The following is a 24613-nucleotide window of genomic DNA, read 5'->3' as shown; positions in this document are numbered from 1 at the left end:
CTCAGTGTCAGTGGTAACCTAGATTTCAAACATTTCCTAAGTGGGCTTCACTTTGAAATCACAGGGACACATCCATCCGGTATTTTTTCTGCACTGTGCATAGCTATCTGAGTTGAACAAACCTATGCATATCTGGTCTAACCCACATGTTTCTCACAGAACCTTAAATTCTCAAGCCAGTGACGAGAGACTGAAAACCGAGGTGTTTATCCCACTCTTCCTAAACATGAAAAGCTCAGAAATGTTTCAGAAGTTGTTTCTGTGGTTTCTGTCAGGACAGGGGGTAAATTAAGCAAACCTTCTCATGAATGGATACTTCAACACCTCTGCCATCACGGTTGAGTGGATTGATAGGGTCCAAACCTACCAAAGGACAGAGCTAACATGCACGGGCAAGCCTGCTAGTTCAACATTAAATACAGTAGGCCCACAGTTCCCACAGCTGTCCCTGTCTAAAAATAACACTTTATTACTTATTCTTTAAGTAGGTCCTCTCTGGAGAGGGTTTATGGGCTGTGTCCAGTCACGGGGGTACCCCCCTGACACATATTCCAAAAAATACAATTGGGGGATTTTCCACTGTCAGAACTGAATTCAGGAAATAGGAAGTAGAGGTATCGCCCTCTGGTTTTGTCCACTTTCATTTTTTTTCTGTGAAGCAGAAATAAAATCATGTAATGTGGAACAGCAAGAAAAACAAAATTCTGTCCCAATTCTGTCAAAACTTAAGTGCAATGGAACAATTCCCAATGAAATAGACCACCTCTGCAATTATTACAATTAAAGCCTGGTTGCTATCATTCATACATTAATCGATGTTCTTGTTATTATGAATAATATATTGAATTAATTAAAACACTAATGCATTGACAACAAACAGTGTATTTACAGAGATATGTGCAGTTACAAACTGTCCACTGTGGCACCTGACCAAAAACCACATTATAAAATGGATAATGAGATAACCCAGAGAGTACTTCAGCATTTATTTTTTGGTTTAATTTGGTTGTGGTATATTATATAACATATAGTTCTTACATTTAATCAGCATTGGGGGAAAGATTCTAATAATTGCACATGTTTCAAAGGTATAAATACCCTCTCTATTCTCCCAGCGTTCTTAATTCTGCCAGAAGTCTTCCCCTGAGGAGTGAAGTGCTACTCTTTTGTTCTTCTTTGAGGGCAAGAAAGGCCACTGTATAGATTACATACAGAGGAACAGGAACAGGAAGTCTGTTACTCTTTGGTCCGTGTGTATCAGCCAACGCAGAGAGCATGCTTTCCTATGCCACACTAGAGCTGTCGTCCTGTGTAAACACTGCTTTCTGTGTTTACTGTAATGTTTGTACTGCACACTCGACCAACAGATAACATGCTTTCCTATGCCACAGTACAGCCGCCGTCGTTTTTATACTACTTTTTGTGTTTAATGTTCGTACTGCACACTGGACCAACAAAATCCTACAGATCCTACAGAGCGGATTGCTTTCTCAGACTACCTTGTTAGGTACGGAGAGGCAGGCATCTGCTGCTGTTCTGGGGGGGTGGGGGGTAGGGGGGGAACTAAACCCAGGGATATTTAGTTGGACTCACTGTCCATTCATTAAAAAATAAGTCCTGATTCACTTGGTGTGTCTACTTATTTTTAATGGGTTAATTTTTTTAATTAATATGAAAAGTATATTTCAGACTGGTGTATGAATATTAACCTACAAATTTAAGACCTATTCATCATTTTAAGAGAATGGCCTCAGGTGTCTATTAAGTTCTGGTTGCACCTCTACTCTCCTGGATTTCAAAGCTGTAGAAAACCCACACTAACTGTACAATGCACTTTCTATGATTACTGTACATACATCACCAGGGCTGACATCTATTTACAGTAGCTGCTTTGATTATGCAGTTGGTGATTGGTTACAAGGTGATGATGGGTACAATTTTACGCGTTACATACTGTTTCACTCTATTTGAATTCACATGACACTGTTTTGGTGAAATACGTGAATTAGCAGTTTGAAGGCAATGAAGCACTCAGACTGACAATGAGAGAGGCAGCAGTTTCCAGCATAATTCCCTGTTATTTCAGTGTGCTAATAATAGCTCTGAAATGTTCCCAGGCAATAGCCTTGCAGTTATCTTATGTTCCATTCCAAAGCAAGACAAGGCAATGGACAGGAAGTACTGTGAAGCCCAAACTCATGATCCACACGGTCGGGACCATCAGAAACTAAGAGGGTCAAAACCACAGGTTTCTTGTGGAAGCAACTGCGCAAAAGTGATTGTACGCTTCTCTGCCAGTTTAAAAAGTTAACCTGGTTTTGATGTGCATTAGCACATAGCATTGATAATTAACGCTGGTCTGCTCACCTTCTGTGCTGGTCTGGCAATTAACTGCAGTGTGGTGCTCACTGGATCTGCTAAAGATAATATCTAGGAAGGGACCGAAAAAAGTACATTTGTAACATATTTATAATTTCATTCATGACAACTACTTTTTGTTCATTTTAGACAGGCCTGAAATGAAAATTCTTTTGAGCCCTCCAGTACAGTTTGCTATGCTGGGGGCTCAAAAGAATTTTCATGCCCCGGCATGAATGCAAAACTGTCAAACCCATATATGCACAACTTTTTTCTATCATGAGGCCTCAACCCTTCTCTGCCAATACTGAAGGGTTGAAGCCTCATGCCCGTTCAGAGAGACACAAGCTCATACTCAGAAGTTTAGCATATGTGAGTTTTGACTATTTCTCTTTCATGTCGGGGGGGACAGAACTGGTTGCAGTAGCTCTTGAGAAAAGAAGTGCGGTTTTCGCACGCCCATCACATGCGCTCACCAAAACTTTCACTACCGTTTCCTGTGCCTGATTATAAAGCAAACAGAAAACACAGTTCACTGTTGTGATCGGGGGGGGGGTGGGGGCAAAGAAAGAAAATATGAGATAAACATGAGTGAATCAGCATCATGGTTACCCTGTGTTCAAAACAGCATTATCAGGGCTGTGGTGGAGCCGTACTACCAGCTGCATTCAAAGGGAGGTCCCAGAGGAGTGCAACCTGCGCTGGTACTGTGTAAACCCATAACGCCTTCTTCCAGCTACGTGATTATCCTCCAACAATGCATTACTAAAGGGACAACCCAACACACACACAGTTCAACAGCTGGTACAATTCAATGTAAATGCGGCCGCCAAGGGGGAGATGCATAGTGTTAGTGTGTTTTGAAAAGTACCACCCCGTACTCTACACTCTCAGAGAAAAGGTACCATTCAGTACCTAGAAAGGTACAATTGCTTGCCACTAGTACCTTTAGAGGTACAGTTTTGTACTTGTGCAGAATTTGTACCCTTGTGTACCTTTATTTCTGAGAGTGTAGGTACTGATGAGGGACCTGCATAGATGCAGCCTTATTTTTTGTATTTTTTTTTCTAGAACACAGAACATGGCGCATAAAAATCAGCAGAGCAGGGCAAGGATGGGAACATGGAACTTCTCTTCCTTACGGATCAATAGTGAGTATCCAGTCATCCTGAGGAAAGGATGAAGTGCACTGGCACTGTTGATAGCTAACTGTACACACACGTAGACTGAGAACACATATCTACCTATATTTTACCCATCCTTTGATTCAGTGAGGTTACATAGAAATTATAATCTAGTTATGACACATTATCATAATGTTTCCGCAATGGTTTTTCAATATCCAATTGCAAAAATAATCCCCACACCATAACAAGGTGTTCACATAAAGCACAGACAAAATAGGGGAAGAGCAGACTAATGAAGCAAGAATAAGCACCACCACCAGATATTAGCCTTCCTCATTCAATATAGCAGTGGTTCTCAAACTCGGTCCTGAGAGACCCCAGTGTAGGCTGATTTTCATTCCAACCTCAACAGCAATCCCAGAATTTATGTTATGTTATGTTAATTTTTTTAATTAGGTGCTTTTCATGTTTTAGAGCTGGGGCCCACAGTTTTATCCAGAAAGGGCCAGTGTGGATGCACACACCTGATCTTGATTCTACTAATCAAGGTGCTTAGCAATGACTCTAGTGATTGATTCGTAAAATCAGGTGTGTGCACCCACACTGGCCCTTTCTGGAACCCCAGCTCTAAAACATGAAAAGCACCTAATTAAGAAAAATTAACAGCTTGTTAAAATTCTGGGATTTCTGTTACATTACATTACATTACATTACAGGCATTTAGCAGACGCTCTTATCCAGAGCGACTTACACAACTTTTTACATAGCACTTTACATTGTATCCATTTATACAGCTGGATATATACTGAAGCAATGCAGGTTAAGTACCTTGCTCAAGGGTACAACGGCAGTGTCCTTACCCGGGATTCGAACCTGCGACCTTTCGGTTACAAGCGCAGTTCCTTACCCACTGTGCCACACTCCGTCCTCCTGTTGAGGTTGGAATGAAAACCAGCATGCACAGGGGTCCCCCAGGACCGAGTTTGAGAACCACTGCAATATGGAGCCTGGAGGTTTCACCAATAACATGCTTTTTCTCAAAACTTCTGCTTAACCACTTGTTTATTGCTTGTTTTGTCCAGGTAGAACTCCCGACGATGTTGGATTTGTGCCAAGGCCCAGGTTATTCTCCTCAGTGAAAGCAGACTTCTGGAAAAGTGAGTTATTTATCTTGCTCTTTGACGGGCAGCAATAAAAAGAGAGCGTTAAAATTTAAATGGTATTTTCAAATTAGGTTTCGTAAAAATATGACGGTAAACACTTAGTGGCCAAGATATCATAAAAGTGTATTTTTTAAAAGCCTTTTTAAAAGTGAACATATTCAGTGTGTATTTAACTATAATTTGAAAGCAATTTCAACCAGTGGCATGAGAATATTTTTGATGAATACTTTTGCCCTCATCAATGTTTCAATAGATGCTAGAATATCCAAACATCTGATTTTATTTGGTCCTCGAACAAAGTGGATTAAAACTCACTTTTAATTTTTGATTAATGGTTATTAAAATGTAGAACATGTGGGGGCTGCTGTTCTGGCTTTTGTTGGATTTGTCTAATGCATGGATGGGCCCCACCGTCTGGTGTTCAGCTCAGACTGTGCCAGTGCAGATTATGGAGGTTCCCAATTCCGCATAATTAGCTAATTAGCATCACCCAGGGATTGAAAGGTTTATAGTCTGCTAGGATAACAGTTTCAAGTACCTTTCTTAAGGGCACAATGACAGTGTCCTACCCAGGAATCGAACCAGTGACCTTTACGTTACAAGACCAGTTCCTTACCCATTACACTACACTGCTGTCCCCTTTGTCATATTTATTCTGCAATCAAATGGAATACACCTGGCCAATGTAGGTTGTTAATACAAAGCTGGTGAATACTTGTCATTTTCAGATTTTTATTTCTAATGCAATGCTATAGACATCTAAATACTTCATTGACTTGACTTTGCAACAGGGCAAAATCAGAAATAATTAATGGAGGGTGAAAACTTTCTGAAGGCACTGTATGTATGTATAAATAAAATAAGGATATTTAAAGGTAGATTATTTGCATCCTTGTTTTGAATTTAGTTTTGTCTGGTATTTCTGAAATGAAAACCAGAAATCATTAAGCTTCATAATACAAGTGCTCGACTGGATAGTCAAAATAATATGACAATTAATGGAGCCCACTCTGCACGGACTACTTTTATTTGTATATCAACTAAATGGGGGAAATCCAGCTGTAATCCGTTAGTTTGTGGAAACGACATGCACTGTTGGTGAATAATGAGCTGTAATCTTGAGGAATTTCCCAGCAGATCCTGACCCGGGAACACGTCGCCACAAAATAAATGTGTCTAACAAGCTGCTTTAGTTAGTTTAACAAAGGGGCTGTGCTCTGTTGTCTTTTTTTTAGCGACACGTACAGCAAAGGCTACCTGACACAGGTAGCAGGTCCGCCCCTCCTGATGAACGCATGCTGATGAGTTTGGTTCTTTTGAGATTCTATGGAGAGGCAGCAGACAACATCGACCCTATATAGCTGCGAGAGCACTTAAACTTTTTGGCAAACGATAACGAAAGTGGTCGTGTCTTTTCCATACTCCATGAAGTAGCCAGCTGTTTTCCGATGGGTTTCCCCCGTACTTACGTGGAATAGGCAATGGAATATCCTGCTTTACTGTATTTAGTTTAGCAGTTGAAGGAAATCGAATTAATCCACACGCATCGAGGTGACTCGGACTTGAACACAGTGCATACGGTGAGATATGAGCGGAGAGAAGACGAAAGGAGTTACTGGGCGACTAGGAAAACTGACCAACTTTCTGAAAGAGGCGACGAGGAGTAAGTAGCCAGTGTCACGTTTTTGTATTTTATATAGACTAAACGTAGTTGGTTTATGTAGTCACCCTTTACTCCGGTTCAAGATGCCCAACGTTTTTGTTTGAGGAATTAGTGATCTTAAATTCAGGACTGCGAAATTGGTTCAAAGCATATTTTAAATATGTTAAATAGTCGATAGTTAGGCTATGCCTTGTTGCTGCAGATGTTCTTAAAGTGCAAGAGAGTATGACTATTTACAAACAGGCTAATACCTGGCCAACTGCTAGTTTATTTAGTGCCCATTTAGTGTATTAAATATATATTTGTGTACGCATAATATGTGCAGACACGGTGCCGCGATGTTATTGATTTAGTGAAACGTATTGCTAGTTATTAAATCATTTTACTGTTGCTTTAAATCGGAACATTTTAAGCTCTGTTTGAGAAATAATGCTTGAGCATTTGTAGTGTTATAAGAATTTGTAGGAGAAATGTGTGCATATGGTATGATAGTACAATGTCTGTCTGTTTTTTAATCATTGACTCCAGACGAAAGTCACTGTTTGCGACCTCTGAGTCAGCGGTAACATTCCGGTCAATATTTCTTGAGTCGTCATCGGGGTAAAAGGTTCTGTCCAGCGTGTAAGATTTCCTAATGAGGTTGAGGTGCACGCTAAGGTTGGAGCAGCATCCCGTCCTCGGCAGGAGAATCACATCCTCAAGTTTGAAGCGTTTTTGGGAACAAAGAGAAGCTATCCTTTTACACCAGAAAAAAGGGGTGGAGAAATGGATTTCTTTTTAAAAGGGAGTGAGCCTAATAAATTATTTTCCAGAAGCTATTTTGGACTCAGTGCAGTCGGCAGAACAAGGGATACATGTGGAACTTAGTTAAAGGCAGATTTCACATTAAAATTAGGATGTTCTTGTCCCCACACAGATAACTCATGGAATAGGCTCTCAGAAGTGGTGACTCCCTGAGCGCTATTTTGGGTGTTCAAGATCAAGCTTCACCCGTAATGCTGCATGCTGTGTGTACAATAGACAAACATGTGAACCTAAATGGGCAACGTGGACAGTTTTCCTCACTATATATTATGTTCCTGTGGCATTAATAATGTCTGTGAAAGGACTGTCAATAAAATGAAATGGTTAATTGGCATCTGGTGGTCATTTCAGAGATTTTCAGAAATCTCTGGTGTAAAATCCCTGGCTTGGGCTGCTGGCTGTGTGCCTTCAGTTGACTTTGTGGCAGCAATGCAGGCTAATTCCACACAAAGAATTTTTTGTACTGCATGTTTACCACCTCCTCTGCCTTGACTGGACAAGACAGAACATTACTGTACAAAACACCGGACGGCAGCAAAAAGCCAATGCCAATTACAGTTAGTTACCCATACAAACCAGTGGGAGCCTCTGGGAAACGCAGTCAGTGCGTAATCACAGGGGGGCTGACGACAGTGGGAAGGAGCTGTATTATTTACACTCTGGTCATTTAAAGCAACTTACAAAAGTGTATTTCACAAATATGCTGTTTATATATTGTGTCACGGGCTGGCGAGTGTATAATTAGAATGAAAAAAAAAAAAAAGCCCACACAAGATGAGGCACGGTCTGCCTTCTGTGTATCCGGCTCATATGTCATTCTCGTAAAAACTGTCACGTTGTTGAAATGTAGGCGTAGCATTGAGAGCAAGCATAATCGTTTTCTGGATGTGCGGGTGGTGAAATGTAAGAGCCCAAAGTGTCTCTTATCCAGCCTGAATACCAGCAGAATGTTACTCTATGGCAGTGGTTCTTAACCTGGGTTCGGTCGAACCCTAGGGGTTCGGTGAGTCGGTCTCAGGGGTTCGGTGGAGCCTCCGCCGCAGAGGTCCACCCCTCAGTCTAGTCTGCAGTCATATTTTATTTTTTACTAAAGAAGGGTTCGGTGAATGAGCATATGAAACTGGTGGGGTTCGGTGCCTCCAACAAGGTTAAGAACCACTGCTCTATGGGAAGATGGCTGCAGTAGAACAGCACTATGGACATGACCTCTGACCGTGCACACCCCCTTCCATATTCACATGAAAATATCACATTACAAGACATTACAGGCATTTAGCAGATGCTCTTATCCAGAGCGACTTACACAACTTTAACAAAAAAAAAAAATTTTTTTACATAGCATTTACATTGCATCCATACAGCTGGATGTGTATTGAAGCGATGTAGAGGTTAAGAGGTTAAGTGCCTCGGGTACAAAAGCAATGTCCTACCCTTTAGGTGACAAGACCAGTTCCTTACCCATTATACTACACTGCTGCCCACATCCACCCATGCCTTAACTGTTTTATCAGAACGTTTATATCTAAAAGAACGTGTATCTAAAAAGTTCAAATACGTAGTCTATTGATGGGCTGTTTGGTGGTGCTGATTAATAGCTGATTTTGGATTAGTGTGTTTGGTCCCAGATAGTGAAAAAATGTAGAAATAACGCAGTTGATAAGTGGAATAGGATCCAATTCAGTTGTTTGTCTCTGTGTTTGTATCATAACCGATGTTAAAGGTCTGTGGGTTGTGACAAGTTGAAGCTGGCATCATCCTCAGAAAATGATTAATATGTGAGCTGTGAACTTTTGGAACTTTAGCTCTGGGATATTTCTCTGGTGTTTTCCTTGCAAAGGAATGCAAATGGAAATTTGCTCTCTCTTCACACTTTTTTTTTTTTTACTCACTGATGCAATATATTTTCTTATCCATGTGCATGAAGTGCAAATTGTAGTAAGACTGCCCCCACCTCAACCCACCCAGACTTTGAAAAATTAGCATAAAATTGTTTTTAATAAAAAGAAAAACTAAAACAACAGTTCTTTGAAGATGGTGCTTAGGATGAACGCACATTCAGGTCGATTTTCAGACCAAGAATTCATGCGTATGGACCAGCTGACTACTTCAGAAATAAAACTGGCTAATCCGGTGGTACCGGCTGTGTGACTCTGCACTAACCTCTGTAGTCATGTGAAGGAGGGGTCTGTCATGGAGCTGGGTGTGTCCTTCTCTCTACTGAGGGAAGAGAGTACAGAGAGTTCCGCACACTATGACAAGCATGTGGGAAGTTTTTAAAATGATGTTGATCGATGGGCACTACACGGAGATAGTGACATCACACTGAGTTTGTCAACCAATGAGAAACCTCGGTTAGCAATTTTGAGAAGCCGATCGTCTTTCTGGAAAGATGAGTGTTTTTCCCATTTAATGCTGGAGAGAAATGACCGCCTATGGAATTACGTACAGTCAAAAGGAATGTGAAATGCCTCAAATGTTAAATCAACCATTAATTCAAAGTAAAATAACATCAGTGATAAAAAAAGAGACCCTTAAGGCATATTTCAGCATGTGATTTGAATGAAATCACTAAAGATAATGGCATTACAGTGCCTGCTTGTATACCAAATCGCAGTGCCAAATGATTGCTTGTCAGAAATGAACAGCAGTCAGACACTTAGGTTTGTGTGGTGAGAACGTGCGCACGCAGGAGCTGGTCTGCTTGACTGTTGTGAACATGGTTTCTACTCGTTCGGCTTTGAGGTCACGGCCCAGGTGCCGTTCCAGCGCTAAACCGCTTTGTGCCGTTTGTCCTCTACCTCGGCCAGGTGAGAAGTCGCCGGGGGAGACGGTCACAGAAGCCAATGGCAAGGCGAGGCCTCCGGCAGGCCAGGAGTTCAGTGAGTTTTTATTTATTTTTATTTTTTTTATTTTATTTTTTTGGTGAGGAAGCTTTCGCTGATTTTCCTCCCTGACACCCGAGCCTCTCCTCCTCAGAGCTCTGTCATCTCTGCTGCTGGGGCCTCTGTTCCCCTGGCTCTCTTTTGGCTCTCTGGTTCTTGTTCCCACTGTTCTCTAGAGCCAGTGCAGTCCTGCTGACCCACAGGCAACACGGCTGAGCTGGAGCTGCTTTTCACTCTCCCCTCTCTGTTCTCTCTCTCTCACTGAATACATCTAATAGACTGAAGGTATAGCAGACTAATACTGGTGATAACCGGGGGCACAGGCTTAGACACGCTTGTGTTAGTAATGATTATAATGGCCATCAATCATTAAGCCTCAGGTCTCAGTGAGATGTGCTACACACTTGTGAGGAAGGCATTGGGACTGTGGCCAGATAAGCAGGGTCTTGGGTGTAGGGTTTTTTTCGCCTTCAGAATTGTAAGTCCGCGTTCCAGACCACCGTTGTTTTCATTTACCAGTTGTGATTGTTACATCAGCATGGGAATGTTCAGTTAAGAACATTCTAATCACATATGTGATCTTACACCATAATGGTTTTTTTTTTTTTTTTTTAAATCAAATGTTTCTGACAATGGTGGTGCAATAGCTGGTGTTAAAGAGGAACACAAGCTATTGCACCACCAGAAGATCTATTACGTCCTCCTCACTCCCTCTCTTCATAGTACATAGCCTACGTCTTCCTCCCTCCACATTCCTTCTTCATGATTTTATCTCTCTCTTGCACTTATGTCCCCTTTTCTCAATGTCTGTTTCTTATTCACTCCTTTGCTCTCTCCATTGTTCCAACTCACTTGTTGGCTTATTTATCACTCCCTCTCTCAATCCCACAGATGCCGTTATGTCCATCGAGGATGAGGAAGTTGATCATGGTCGGATGAAGACCCTGAGCAACATGTGGAACAATATTCAGGGGAAACTCACCAGAGAAAGTGAGTTTTCCGTTTCCCTCAGCCAGGCATAATGGCTGCCTTACACAGTGGCTGCCTGACATGTTTCTGTCACTGATCTCAGCTTATTTACTTGAACCACTGAATGCTGATGCCACAGGCCACCATCTTGGTAGGCTTTAAAATTACAGCTAACATAGCCATAATTGTGCTGCTTTGTGGACAAGTGCCATGATATTACGATGTTGCATAAAGATTATTTGTTGTTTCTCATCACCAGTGTTATTATTAAGAGTAGGAGCAGTCCATTAAGTGGATAAGCGGTTCGAAAACAAAAACACACAACACCATAAACGTAGTGCTTAGGAGTTTAATTAATGGTTTTATCATGACTAAGAGCAGCTGTGCCAACAAAATGAGGTTATTTAGATTTGGTTAAGTACGGCATGCATATGGTCTGTACAGTACGTGTCCGGGACGGGAGTTTCCAGTTTGTTTTCCTTTTTCATTCGCATGTTTACATGTCCTCTTTGTAATGCTGAGCTTGATCTGCCTGTTCTGAGCGAGTAAGTGAATTTTGGCAATTTAGCTGGCCCCATTTCACTCGAACACACAAACTGAGGTGGGCAAGATGAGCTTGTTCTACCAAGGCCCATGGTCCTGGAACGAGCTGCAGGCTAAACTCAAACTTGATTATCTCATCTTGTTACAAGATTTTAAAAGACGGATAATTGATATTTGTCTGTGACCTGTTCTTGTTTTAAACCCTGAACTTATTTAACACTGTTTTAGTTTGTATTTTATCATGTTGGTTGTTTTATTCTGTGTGCTACTGTTGTCATTGTTGTTGTTTTTGTATGCTGTTTTATACTGCTTTGGCCCTGTCTTGGCTAGGTCTCACTTGTAAAAGAGGTTTTAATCTCAATGTGACTTCCTAGTCAAATAAATGTTTACTTACTCATATACTGGCATCAGACGAGAGCATATTTTGACATCATTGGGCAGGTCCTCCAAGTTAACTGAGCTCCACGCTGTAAACTCAGTGTTTATATTATACCAGGCATAAATTCTGTTGAAACGTGTCCCACAATCCAACCACTTTAACAACAGGATGTAATTGTTGTAGAAATGTAAGTTTTTTGACCGTGGGAGAACTAGTTTGGTTGTAGGCACAGGCGAGAAGAAGCGATGGGTTCAACTTCCTCTGTGCGCACATGTATATGTATATGTGTGGTTCATACAGGAACTATAGTGCTAAGCTCTGAAGCCTGAGACAGAGATACACCAGGGAGAACCTACGCCAGAAGGTTCATTATTTATCCAGAGAGGCCTGTTCAGTCTCATCCAGTCTGTAAACCACTTAGAACCTTTTATGAATGTTTACATATCACTGTGGTGAGTCTGCCTGTCTCTGTGTGGACAGTCTGGATGTCTTCATGTGTGAAGTGTGTCTCTATTGTGTGTCTGTCTGTCCATCTGTTCCTGTGCAAAGCCAGCCAAATTTGTCCGTGTTGTCCCTCCTTCTGGGCCAGCTTCCTGTCTGGCCTGGCAAAGAGGCTGTCTGTCTGGCCATGTGGAGCAGCTGTCCGTGTGTCCTAAGCAGAGGCAGTCTGTTTGTGGAGCTCTGCTCACCTCAGTGGCTTGTGTGGAATAACCTGCCAGGTCATGTAGCGGAGGCAGAAACTCTGGGTCTTTTCAAGACCAGGCTTGATAATGGTGCTGGATACTATCTGGTTTGTGGGTAGACAGTGAGCAATAGGTACTCTTTAGAGGTAGGAAAAGCATGGCAGGCATTGTTTGGGTGAATGGCCTGTTCTCGTTATTGCTGTCATGTCATGTCATGCTATGCCACTTCCTGCAGGAGGTGCTAAGGACCCCACCCCGCCCCAGGGTGCGTCCCCGGGGCCCTCCCCAGCCAGAACCTCTGCGCAGGAAAGGTGCCATGCCAGCGAGCAGTTCTTCTTCGAGTACCTGGTGGTGGTCAGCCTCAAGAGGAAGACAGAGGGAGGCTATGAGCCTCAGATCACGTACCAGTTCCCCAAGGTCAGTCAGCGCCACCGTCCCTCTCTGAGGTACTGCTGATCAGGGACGGGTCAAAGAGCATGAACAAAGTCCTGCTCCTGCCCACCTTATATTGCCCTGTCAGACCTGTGATCTTGTGTAGTGACGGTTCAATTTGCACTGTATACCTCTCTGATTTCTGCTTTTTGAATAAAACAATTTTTTAAATCATATTGATGCAGTTTATGGGGAAAGTGCAGTACATGAGTACAGCATCCTCACGCATGACATGCATGTAGATGTCTGGTAAATGGGGAGCCTTAATGCTTGTGCTACACCTTTGATTAACTTGTGACTGGTAAATGGAGAGTCTTAATGCTTGTGTTATACCTTTGATTAACTTGTGACAAGTCACTGGATTGAAGCTTTGGTAGTGGAGTGAGTAGGTGGAGATTGAAAGTGGATGGCAGAATTGGGATTGGGCTGGACGGGAGGGGTAAATGGGCAGGGATGTTGATGGGAATGGCAGTGAGAGGCGTGGCTTTGAGATGACTGGCGGCTTCCTCTTCAGTGTGATGGGATGCTGAAATTCCAGAAGCAGGAAGAGGAGAAGACCCTGAAGGCAATCACCCTGTTCTGCTTCCCTGAGGGGATCAGCTGGACCCCCCTGACAGAGTACCGCAGGTGACGCAAAAAGAGCTACATTTACACAAAGCACTCATATTTATTGCATGTTGTGGCTGAATAATGCTGGAATAATGCCATCTGTAGATTTTTGGCAGTTCAGGAAGAACTCATTTGTGGAACCATGATGTAGACTGTGTGACGATCGTGAACAGTCACTGGCTCTCTCATTCTTTCTCTCACTCTCACTTACGTCTCTTTCCCATTCACACACACACTGTCTTTTTCATACAGTGTAGCCAAACATTCACATCATGGCTACTGTGGAATTCTTATTTTTTTTGTAGATACAGAGATGATGTTGTCCATTTGTGGGGCTTGTGCTGAGGGCGCCCTGACATCTGGCTGGTTCCAGAGATGTCTTGTAACTATAGTATCTCAGAACCAATCAGGCAGGGGTTAACACCTCACCCCCACCCCCACCCTCCCAGATAAGCTCAATGCAAATGTACCTGTTAGGGCTATATGGAAGGACAGCTAAGATGAGGGCTCCTTGAACAGTTTGTAACCTTACCTGTGTTCTCACAGCCGGCCGTGTGAATTAAACCTTCCTGTCTTTTTGTTAGGAACATTGGGTTTGTCTGTTCAGTAACACCTCATTGATTTTACCCTTTCGGATTCACTAACAATAAAAGCAGCTGATTGTACGTCTGTAAATCAGAAATCTGTGCATAGTCCTGCTCATGGGTGAAGTGGTTACCCTCCACCTACGCTGTTGTGTTCCATCATGACCTCCTTCATGAGAAAATTTAACGGAGGCCTTTGTGCGCAAAACCTCTGGTCATCTTACACGCCTACGCTCTGACCCAAAAACCAAATGATGTCATTGTTAAAGAGGGAGGGCGGCCCGTCTGCCAGCACTGTACCTTCCGTCGAATACTCGCAGTGCCTTTTAAGTCCTGTGTCTATTTGCTGTGCCCTTCCTTCTCTTATTGTGTATTTCTAGGTCAAGAATGGGAACCTGTTTTACTGGGCAGAAGTAATGGTGTTGTAGTGTAATGCGGCAGCCGACGGGCAGCGGCTGTTCTGCGCCGTGCTGTAGTGCAGTGCAGCTGCAGCAAGGTGGCGATCAGATTGTTGATCGTGGAAGCTTTGCCTCTGTTGTGATCTCGGCCCTCTACGCGCAGAGCGATCCAAATTGTGTCATTAGCATGGGGTTGTGTTTCACGTCTTGTCTGAGCTGTATTTGCCGCACACACACACACTCGCGCACACACACACACACACACTGAACACGGGCGTTCTGAAACGATGCATAACTGGTGTAAAAGGAAGACGATACCCAGCTTTGGACAGGCAACCATTGTCAGGCAGCATTTGACAAGGCTGTGCTTTGTGAAGGACCCGTTCTTGTCTCATTCTTCTTCCTGCACTCTTGCCTATCATCTGTCTTTTTCATACACTCCCTTCCTCTGCATTATCTCTGTTTTCAGCCCTGGCCCCTGTTCAGTTCCCCGTTCCCCCTATTAATGAGAAAAGTGGGCCTCCATGTTGTGTTGAGAGACCAACTGGAACCTGTAACCCAATTTGTCATGTCTTTCTGTGTCAACTCTCTTTTTCTCTCAATTTTCTCCATCTGTGTTTTTCTCAGTAGTTTCTCAGCAGTGGGTTGTTTTGTTTTCTTCCCCAGCTTCTCTGCAGTTTATAATGGTTTCTTCATCCCTCTTCATACAGTGAGACCTTCTCTTTCGTTTTGACGGAGGTTGATGGAAGCAGGAGAAATGGCTACTGCAGGAGACTGCTGGTAATCCTCTACAGTCCTTACCTTTTACTGAAATAGGATACAGGGCTCACAATCAAGGAAATTGAATTATGTTTTTTTTTTTTTTTTAAATGTTTTTTTGTTGCAGCCAGGCAGTCTGAATTTAGCTCTTCAGAAACGTTGGGTATTAACTGGGTTATCTGTTTGTTAACGTTAAGTTGAACACTGTTGAATTGGTAGCAGTGGTATGGTAGTAATAATAGCGATAATAATGCATTTTATTGTGATGTGCATTTCTCATCCAGAGGGTTAGAATATTGCTAATCATAATGTCACTTGGTGTATTTCTGGGTAGATAGGTAAGGAGATATTGGAGGATTGAAGCACTTGTATTAAATGGCAGAATGATAGAATGTACTCGTATTGTAATGAGTTCTGTCATTTACTTCAGCCCCATGGCAAGGGAGCACGCCCCCCAGAGGCCTATTGCATCATCAGCCGAGTGGCCTGTTTCGGACTCTTCTCAAAGGTACCGGAATAAAGCCGTTGCATTTGAATTGGTGTCTTTTTTTGTTCTTCTCAAATGTAACTATGGAAATATTTCAACATTTTATATTCCTATATGACAATGGTTTCTTATTCTTGCATATTGTTTTCTATTCCATTTGCTTTAGTTAAATAGCATTTTACATTTGACCAATTTATTATTTACTGCACCATATACTTGTGCATGTGGTAGTATGTGTATCCCTAATACTGGCTTTTGAGCTTGTGCGTAAGGTCGAGTGTACAGATTTCTGTGGCAAACTTCCTTCTGAGCTACAAGCATCATTCCTCATAAATATCTGTGTTTCAGAACCTGATGGCCCTTACCTTCTGAATTAAGTTCTGGTAGCTTTGAAACATGGAAAATAACATGCTAATGAGCAATATCTAGCAGATATTAAAAATTGAGAAAGGCCATTGTTCGTCTGGAGACACACACTGCTTTTTTTGTTGTTGCTATAATTGTGGATTGAGTTAGTGCTGAAATATGTATTTGTTGCATTAAGTAGAGAGGAACGTGGGAACAGTGTGTGTGTGGGCGGGCTTGTCCAACACTTACAAAAATTACAAATTGAGGAAGGTCAAGGGTCATCTGTGCCTTATTCTCTTGAAGAGGCTTGTTTTCTTCGAAGGAACGCAGGGGCGGATGTTTTATTTGGATGCACTCATGTGGCACTGCTGATTATGACTGAGAAACCAGAGATAAAGGTCTTAAAAACAACAGTCTTGGCTGACCTTTAAACTCATTACGACCGATGACTCAGTGAACTTACCGGAACGAGCTTGCTTGACTTCCCGGGGTTTTCCAATGAGAGCCGAAGGGAAGATTATGTCAGCCAAGCAAGCCAATCGTTGATATCTGTGTGTGTGCTGTATGCGTAGTGCGTGTGACTGATTTGACTTGGTTTTTGCACAACTTTCCAGTATTGTTTCCCTGAGGTTAGGATGTGAGATGGTTAAGCGCTACTTCCACAGAAAGCAAAAACCCATAGTGAAACCTCAGTCGGTTTGTGCCAAATCCTGGATTCCTTATGAACAGAACATTTTGTCTTTCACATGGGGGGGGGGGGGCTACTGTACTTGAAACACAATCAGCAGTAAATGTAAAAGCACATTACATTACAGGCATTTAGCAGATGCACTTATCCAGAGCATCTGCTAAATTACAAACTTTTACATAGCATCCATTTATACAGCTGGATTTACACTGAAGCATTGCAGGCTAAGTACCTCGCTCAAGGGCTTGATGGCAGTGTCCTATTCGGCAATCAGACCAGTTTCTTACCCATTACACTACACTGCCAGTTACTAACAGTTCATTAGTAATATATTCTCATTAATAATATATTCTGTATTAATATCTATGGGTTCTAGTGTCAGACGGCTTAACATACTTTTCACACCAACAGCACATAAACTGTTGTATTGCGTAGTAGTCTGGAGTATCTGTTTGCCCCATTGCATCCGCTGTTGTCAGGCTTCCCTGGTGTGCGACAGTTCAGTCTGTGTCTGTTTCTCCTGTGTCCTGGTTATTGCTAACCTGTCTTGTAAAGCATTAATAGTCTTGCAGAAAGATCCATGGCTCTACCCCAAACGCTCGCTATTCGACTCAGGAACAGTAACGCTGTATTTGTTGCAGTCAAACCAGTTTGGCAGAGATTTAGGTGTAATAATTTCCTGACTAACTCATACCACATGTAGCATGATGTCATTGAGGGGAAGTGAGAGGGGGTGGAACTGCATTATTCATATCTCACTTAATGAACTAACAGTGTGATAATGAGTTTTCTCTGAGTGACATAGGAATGGGTAATTGACGGTTTGGTGGTTTGGCATAAGTTGAAGCAATTTCAACTTCACCTTCTGGTAATAAGGCAACATTTTCATGCTGACGGCTTTGTGTAGTTGAATGTGCTTGGTGTAAGAAATGGACAGGATTATTGTTGTCAATCCCACACCAGGATGTTTTTATCAGTATATTCAATGCCCTGCTGTGTGAGAACCATCTCCATGGTGTTATTTTACACTCTTGGATATTCCAAGATGGCTTGTTTTTGAACTTCAGACCTCCAGAGCTTACCCTGATGACAACAAAAATAGAATGTTAAGTGAGATGAAGGAATTGGCCTGTAGTTATTCAACTTTATGGCAACCAGACTGCAAACAAGACTAGCATTTTGACAACAAGCATGCCTTGAATCAAACAGGAAGTAAATCTTGCTTAAATGGCCAATAGCGTCAGATGCATACCTCCCACAGGGTAGATTACACAACACGCATGTGTTAAATGATCATTTAGCCATGTCACCAAACCAGAAATAATAGCCATAGGCAACCCACAAAAGATAGATACAGATTTAAAAAACAGAGGCCGTATAGAATTAGAAGAGAAACATAACACACTGAGGGGACAGAGATATGTATCACACTAAGCACAGTTATAAAAAGCAAGACAGATTTAATTCTTCATTCAAGCCCAATGATGTTCAATGTGTATTATCCAATATGGTTTTCTGTGAAGAAGTGTACACCCCTAGAGCAGGGGTGTGCTAAATATTGAATAAAAAAAACAACCAAACAATCATGAAATGACAAATCTCTGAATCTGTTTAAGAGAAGTGTCTGTGTTTCAGATCTTCGATGAGGTGGAAAAGCGGAGGCAGATCTCCATGGCGATGATATACCCTTTCATGCAGAGTCTGCGTGAGGCGCCCTTCCCTGCTCCAGGCCACACGGTCAACATCAAGAGCTTCATCCCCGAGTCGGGCACGGAGGTAGCACACACACACACATACATACACACACAACACATACACACACACACACAAACACACACACGTACATACACACACACACACACACACACACACGCACATTAAGGCAGGTCAAAGGGGCAGCCGACAGTCTGCTTTCAGTATTGCGTGTCTGTTCACAAATCCTCCTGAGTTTGTTTGAAAGGGATCGAGGAGGGAGGAAGCGATCTCTTTTCCTTCTCACTGAGCGGGCACTGACCTATGTAGTGTTTATTTAAGTGGCTCATGGAAGGTGGGAGCCCTGTGTTCTACGAGCCGCTTCCATTAACCCCAAGCGTGTTACATTACATACATTACAGGCATTTAGCAGCCGCTCTTATGCAGAGCGGCTTACACAACTTTTACACAGCATTTACATTGCATCCATTTATAGCTGGATATATACTGAAGCAATGCAGGTTAAGTACCTTGCTCAAGGGTACCCAGGAATCGAACCTGTGACCTTTAGGTTGCAAGACCAGTTCCTTACCCATTATACTGCACTGCCGTGCGGCAGACGATGGGCTGGTGTTGTTAAGGTTCTGACCCGGCTCTCCTCCCGTCGCCCCGCCCGTCTGATTCAGATCATCAGCCTGACCCGGCCCCTGGACTCGTGGCTGGAGCACGTGAACTTCCACACGCTCTTCCGCTGCCTGACCCACAAGGAGGTGCTGCAGGTGTTCGCCGCCACCGTCCTGGAGCGACGCATCGTCTTCGTCGCCGAGGAGCTCAGGTACACCACTCCGTCAGTCCCCAGCGGGATCCCACCCTGCAGTCCTGCTCCTGCCCCCCCCCCCCCCGCCCCCCTTCCCCCCTTCCCCCCAATTTAATTTAACTTCAGCCCCAATTTGTGTGTGTTTGTGCTCATCGCTGCAACCTTCCCTGCCAATTATGCCTCATCTGCTGATCAAAGTATTCAGGAGCAAGCAGGCATGGAATTCATCTTGACTCTGAATGATTGACTTGCAATTTTTCCCCTCCGTACCGATTATAATGAGAGCCAAACAATTTAGTCTCACTGGTGCGTGACATTTGTACGCACCAAGTAATGACTTGCATTGGATAACCAGAGATTTTGTGCTTTAGTTAACTAACACAGAGATAAAATAATTAGTGTACAATTCAGTTTGACATGCTACTGATGAGTGTATATGATACATTTATAAAGATTGAAAAAAAACAATAATTACAAAACAGGAAAACGGTCAACGATTATTGATTAACAAATAATATGATGGCAGACAATAAAAATAGCTGTACTAGTACTAATGCTAATTTAGCAATAGTTCTAATTTTATAATACAAAGTAGACTGAGAATCAAATGTACACCTTCGATCCCCCCCCCCCTCCCCCAGCACTCTGTCTCAGGTGATTCATGCAGTGACTGCCCTCCTCTACCCCTTCACCTGGCAACACACCTTCATCTCCATCGTCCCGGAGATCCTCATTGACGTCGTCATGGCACCCACTCCCTACTTGCTGGGGGTGCAGAAGCACATGCTGGACTCTGTCACAGATTATACTGACGTACGTGTGCCTGTCATGTTCGTGCTCTCTTGCATGCATTTGAACCTGTTCAAGTCACTGAGTGAAGACCAGTCATTATAGGGCCAGTTTCTGACTACAGTGCAAATACCCTGTTGAGGAATTCCAGGTTTGACAGAACTGATGTTTCATGTTAATCTCAAGGTTCTTCAGATGGCCTGTAAGTACAATACCTGCCCATGCAGAGCTCAGCTCTGTCAGTGCATGTCATGAAGACATTTGCAATACTCAAATATGTCCATGAAGAAGTTTAGTGCCTGTTTAAAAACTACTGTGGAAATAATAGCTGGGTTGTGTATGGTAGTTTAATGCCCTCATTTGCGAAAACGAAAAAAGGATGGCATAGGAGTCCTGAAGACCTTAGATGCAACAATTTAAGGGTCACGGATACAGAGTTGTAGGCTTCTGTTTTTAGGAAATGTTTGAAGTCATTGTCTGCAGAACTGTTGAAATTAATTTTACCATTGAGACTCCAGATCTTTGTAGAATTCAGTAGCAGTTCATCAGTCCTCATGGTTTCCCCTTTCTTCTCCCCAATAGTTGCTCATTGTGGATTTATCAGAGGGAGCAGAGAGTACCTTCATTACCAGTGTAAGTGCAGCAGAACTTTACAGTAGGTTACCATAGATTACTGTAAAACTTTGAATTCAAGTACAACTGTGAATAATAAAACACATCAGGCCACCAGCTCGCCATCATCTTAAATTAAAATGGGATTTTTCTGTAGATAAACTCCTGAGTGTCTGTGCCTATTTTCCATACTCAAGACCACTATGAGGGTTGTAATTCTCAGAGCAGCAATTGGCCTCAATATTTGGGGGGGGGGGGGGCAGTAAATAAAAAATAATACTGGTAATAACCATACCAATTACAATATGTTTGAACTTTCTATTATACAGGTGGGGGATGAGGATACCATCCTACCACGGAAACTAGAAGAAGAAATCCTCCTTGCTTTAAGTGCTAGGAAAGAGAATTCAAGTAAGTGGATTTTTTGTGGTAGCATTTGCCATAATAAGGTGTGTTTTCCTGCAGAGAATAGTTTCTTTTTCCTCCACAACTGGTTAGTTGAACATAGACACAAATTAGATTGTTTCATATCTGATCACTGTCATTTAAAAATGAATGGCTGTGTTTGTGTCTTAGGTTTTTCCATGATTTCTCCTGTGCAATTTCTCATGTGACCAATGAAATATGCAAAATAGGAGATTTAAACGTATCTTCATATGAGTGATTGACTGCTTATCTGGAGATAAAAGAAGCGAAATGTTTACAACATGCTGTAAAAATTCTCTGTGTGTGTGTTTGCATGTTCGTAGTGGCATTTTGTCATGTGTGGCTAAAAAAAAAAAAAAACTAGGCCAGTTCGAACAGCAGCCAATGATTTTGTCCCAAACGTTAAAAAAAGATGAAATAGTAAGTGATCAAACAATGAAAGGGTCAGTGATACCGCTGCAAAGAACAAATTTAGAAAATGTAGAAGAGGGCTCCCGTGGTTGTGAGACTCCTGCTTTAAAGTGACCGAACCCCCCTCCTGTGTTCGCTGAAGCCCCAGAGGAACTGAAGAAGGTGGTGTCCGAAGCCTTCCTGCCCTTCTTCGTGAAGACGGTGGGCCACTTCCGCGGCTACGTGAAGCGCGGCGGCAGAGGCCAGCCGGGCGTCTTCCAGAAGAAGAGCTTCTACAAGGCCGTGGAGCCCAAGGCCACCCGCCATTTCGTCAAGAGGTTCATCCAGACGCAGATGTTCGACCTCTTCGTCCAGGAGGTGGAGCAGCAGCCGGCCTCGACGGAAGGTCGGTTACGCCTGGATGCTGCAGCTGGAGGGGCAGCCGTGCCTCTCACACGCGGGCCCCCCCTCGTTTCCTTTCTCTGTCTCCGTGCGTTCCTCTCACCTCCTGCATCCCCTTTCTTTTTCTCTGTCTCCATCTCTGACTGTACAGGTCTCTCTTTCATATTCCGCATCACTGCCGCGTACGTTGACAAAGCAGACAGACCAGATGGCTTTTTGAGAATTTGAGAAGGGGTCCAGGTGTTGCTGTAAAAAAACGTTCTGTCATGCGTCAGATATCACACGTTTGTCTCTGTATAAGTGCTTAAATTGATTGATACAATCATAGTATTCAAGAAGAAGGCTTGAATGCACTGTTGTGTTAACCCCATAAATTCCATTTTTAAATGACCAAATTCTTCCCCAGAGATTTTCCATGTAGGTTAGTTGGTAATTCGTAAGGTAAAGAGTCCTGAGATGCTTTCTTTGGCAGCCTTCATTTGTCTTGTTTTATGCTTTTGTAATATGAGAAATAAAAACCAGCACTTATGATTTGCAGGCTCAGTTATAATAAATGAGAACGTTCTGAAGATGTGCACAAAGGACACATTTTGACATATGATGACGGTTTACATCAAAATAGGCTTTGTGCATAAATTGCAGAAACTGTTTATTACAGGGATGAGAATTATTTTGCTTTTATTTCATTTTTGTAATAAAAGGAGCGCTGGCTATTCTCCTAACAGTAAGGTTAACTTTTTTTTAGGACCAATATAATCTCTGATAAAGAGAATTTCTACTTGACTGCAAAAAGCTGTTGTCTTTAATACTTTCAGTCTCGAGTCTTATCTGTTCTTTCTCTTCTTGCTGCGCTCTCTCCCCAGCTTAGCTTCCATTTTTGTCTGCCTTTTTTCCCCTTTAAGCAAAATGTGATGGGCTTCACAAACCATGATGACACATATAGTACAGCGATCACAGCACAACTCAATTACATAAAACAGTGACGCACATAATGTGAAATGTTCAGTCCCATCTCTATTCAGGTCAAACCTTGGAACCGACTACAAACACCCTGATTTTCAAAACCCTTTGAGGGTCACTAATTAATCTGGTTAATTGTTGTTGTTTTTTTCTTTTTTTAGGTTTTTTCCAGAAGAAAATAGCTGAATACCAGGAAAAGAGAAGAGCAGAAAAGGGAAAGAAAAGCTAAAATGGAGTCAGTGGGGTCTAGGAACTAGGTCAATACTGTAGATAGGCCTGCTTTTGTAAATATGGCTTCCAAGAGTAAATAATGTATTTTTTAATCGATAGGATATCATTTTTACATTGTATATCTACATTTGTGGGGGGGGGGGGTTGGTTAAGCTGTTACTGGTTCATGCTGCTATAAAGTGGTCGATTTTGTAGTTTTAAATAATTGGGTTGGAGAGGTATGTTTTGAAGCGCATACTTTGTCCCGATGTCTGACACGGGCAAAGGGTCCTATTCTCTCCTCTCCCACACTGTGTGTCTGAGCCTCCATTTTACTGCATCTCCCCTCATGTGATGTAGGAAGGGAATAAAGGCAAATAAAGAGTTCTTTTAATGATCTTTTCAACGTGTGTCAGACGTGCCATTGTTGCCATTTTGGCTCTGAAAACGACACGGCTGAGACTGGGCTACTGGGACTGAAGTGTCAGTTATGATGCCCTCGTGGTGGGATATTGCTCTTCTGGTCACAGAAACTGCATGTCCTCCAGGGTAGACTACATAAGAAACACACACCCGCGCACACACAGGAGGACCTTCAGCCGACCTCCATCACCGCTGTCAAGAATTGTAGTTGTTGGCTGAGATTTGATGGACATGAAATCATTTAGATGGTCCACTGTCAGCGTAGGCTCACATATGAACCGCATAGACTGTTTCATTTAAAAAGGCAACAGAATAAAAAGAGAAACATATGCTGTGGTAAGGTTGCAGTAGTGCTCTCCTTCACTGTTCACTGTAGGATCCCTGTCTGTTCATTTTCATTAGTATAATCAGTGACCAGAAAGCATACACACACACACACACACACCTGCTTAAAGAGACCTGAGAATCATTCAATGAATTTGGACTCCATTATGTAAACTTAGAGATTACACACCAACCAAATGCAATAAATGTGTTCGCTTGTATCACACAGGAGCAAACTGGGGAAATGTAGCATAGCAGTTTTATTCTTTTACAATGGCTGTTATGGCACAGTAAGTACAACGAGGCTTGAAAGATAAACACTCCAGAGTTAGTGTTACTGTAGCGTGACAGTTATAACAATGTAAAATTAGGATTAGTTCGCTCTTTGTCTGAAAGGTTATAATTTGACACAATGACATTGTTGTAGAAAAGGTATCAGTGTATTTTCTCCTGCTGGTGACAAGTTAATCATTAGGGATCATCCCCATACTGTAACTGAGGGTTGAGTCTAACGTCTCAAAATACATTAAATTTCCCTCGTTTGTATATTTAAAAAACTGATAAAACAGCAGTCAGTCATGATTAAATCAAACCGTAGTACAGCTTTAAACTCTTTTCGGTACACCTATACATACAAAACCCCTTTGTCAGCGCCTGATGAATCCACACCCAGTATTAACCTTCATGGATGG

At 42.5% G+C, this 24613-nt stretch overlaps 1 protein-coding gene across 3 annotated transcripts in view; it reads left to right on the top strand.

Moving 5' to 3' along the window:
• The window catches only part of LOC135238200 (DENN domain-containing protein 2D-like), a 28434-nt gene extending 4854 nt beyond the window's left edge, over nt 1–23580 (top strand). For 2 of the 3 annotated variants that reach the window (XM_064305924.1, XM_064305923.1), the window contains exons 2-16: nt 3430–3509; nt 4568–4642; nt 9923–9994; nt 10889–10987; nt 12807–12988; nt 13518–13630; nt 15305–15374; nt 15784–15861; nt 18512–18652; nt 19255–19403; nt 20027–20198; nt 20757–20807; nt 21116–21197; nt 21766–22008; nt 23126–23580. In XM_064305924.1, coding sequence (XP_064161994.1) covers nt 3440–3509; nt 4568–4642; nt 9923–9994; nt 10889–10987; nt 12807–12988; nt 13518–13630; nt 15305–15374; nt 15784–15861; nt 18512–18652; nt 19255–19403; nt 20027–20198; nt 20757–20807; nt 21116–21197; nt 21766–22008; nt 23126–23193 — 1665 coding nt within the window. In that variant the 5' untranslated portion in view covers nt 3430–3439 and the 3' untranslated portion in view covers nt 23194–23580. Of the gene's footprint in view, nt 1–3429; nt 3510–4567; nt 4643–5750; nt 6312–9922; nt 9995–10888; nt 10988–12806; nt 12989–13517; nt 13631–15304; nt 15375–15783; nt 15862–18511; nt 18653–19254; nt 19404–20026; nt 20199–20756; nt 20808–21115; nt 21198–21765; nt 22009–23125 lie in introns of those variants that run through there. The other variant, XM_064305925.1, reaches the window with a different exon arrangement.
• The last annotated feature ends 1033 nt before the right edge of the window (nt 23581–24613 follow it).

The sequence above is a fragment of the Anguilla rostrata genome, chromosome 13 (genome assembly GCF_018555375.3).
Source record: "Anguilla rostrata isolate EN2019 chromosome 13, ASM1855537v3, whole genome shotgun sequence".
Lineage (NCBI taxonomy): Eukaryota > Metazoa > Chordata > Actinopteri > Anguilliformes > Anguillidae > Anguilla > Anguilla rostrata.
Note: the sequence above shows the minus strand (reverse complement) of the source record. Positions and strands in the feature narration are given on the sequence as shown.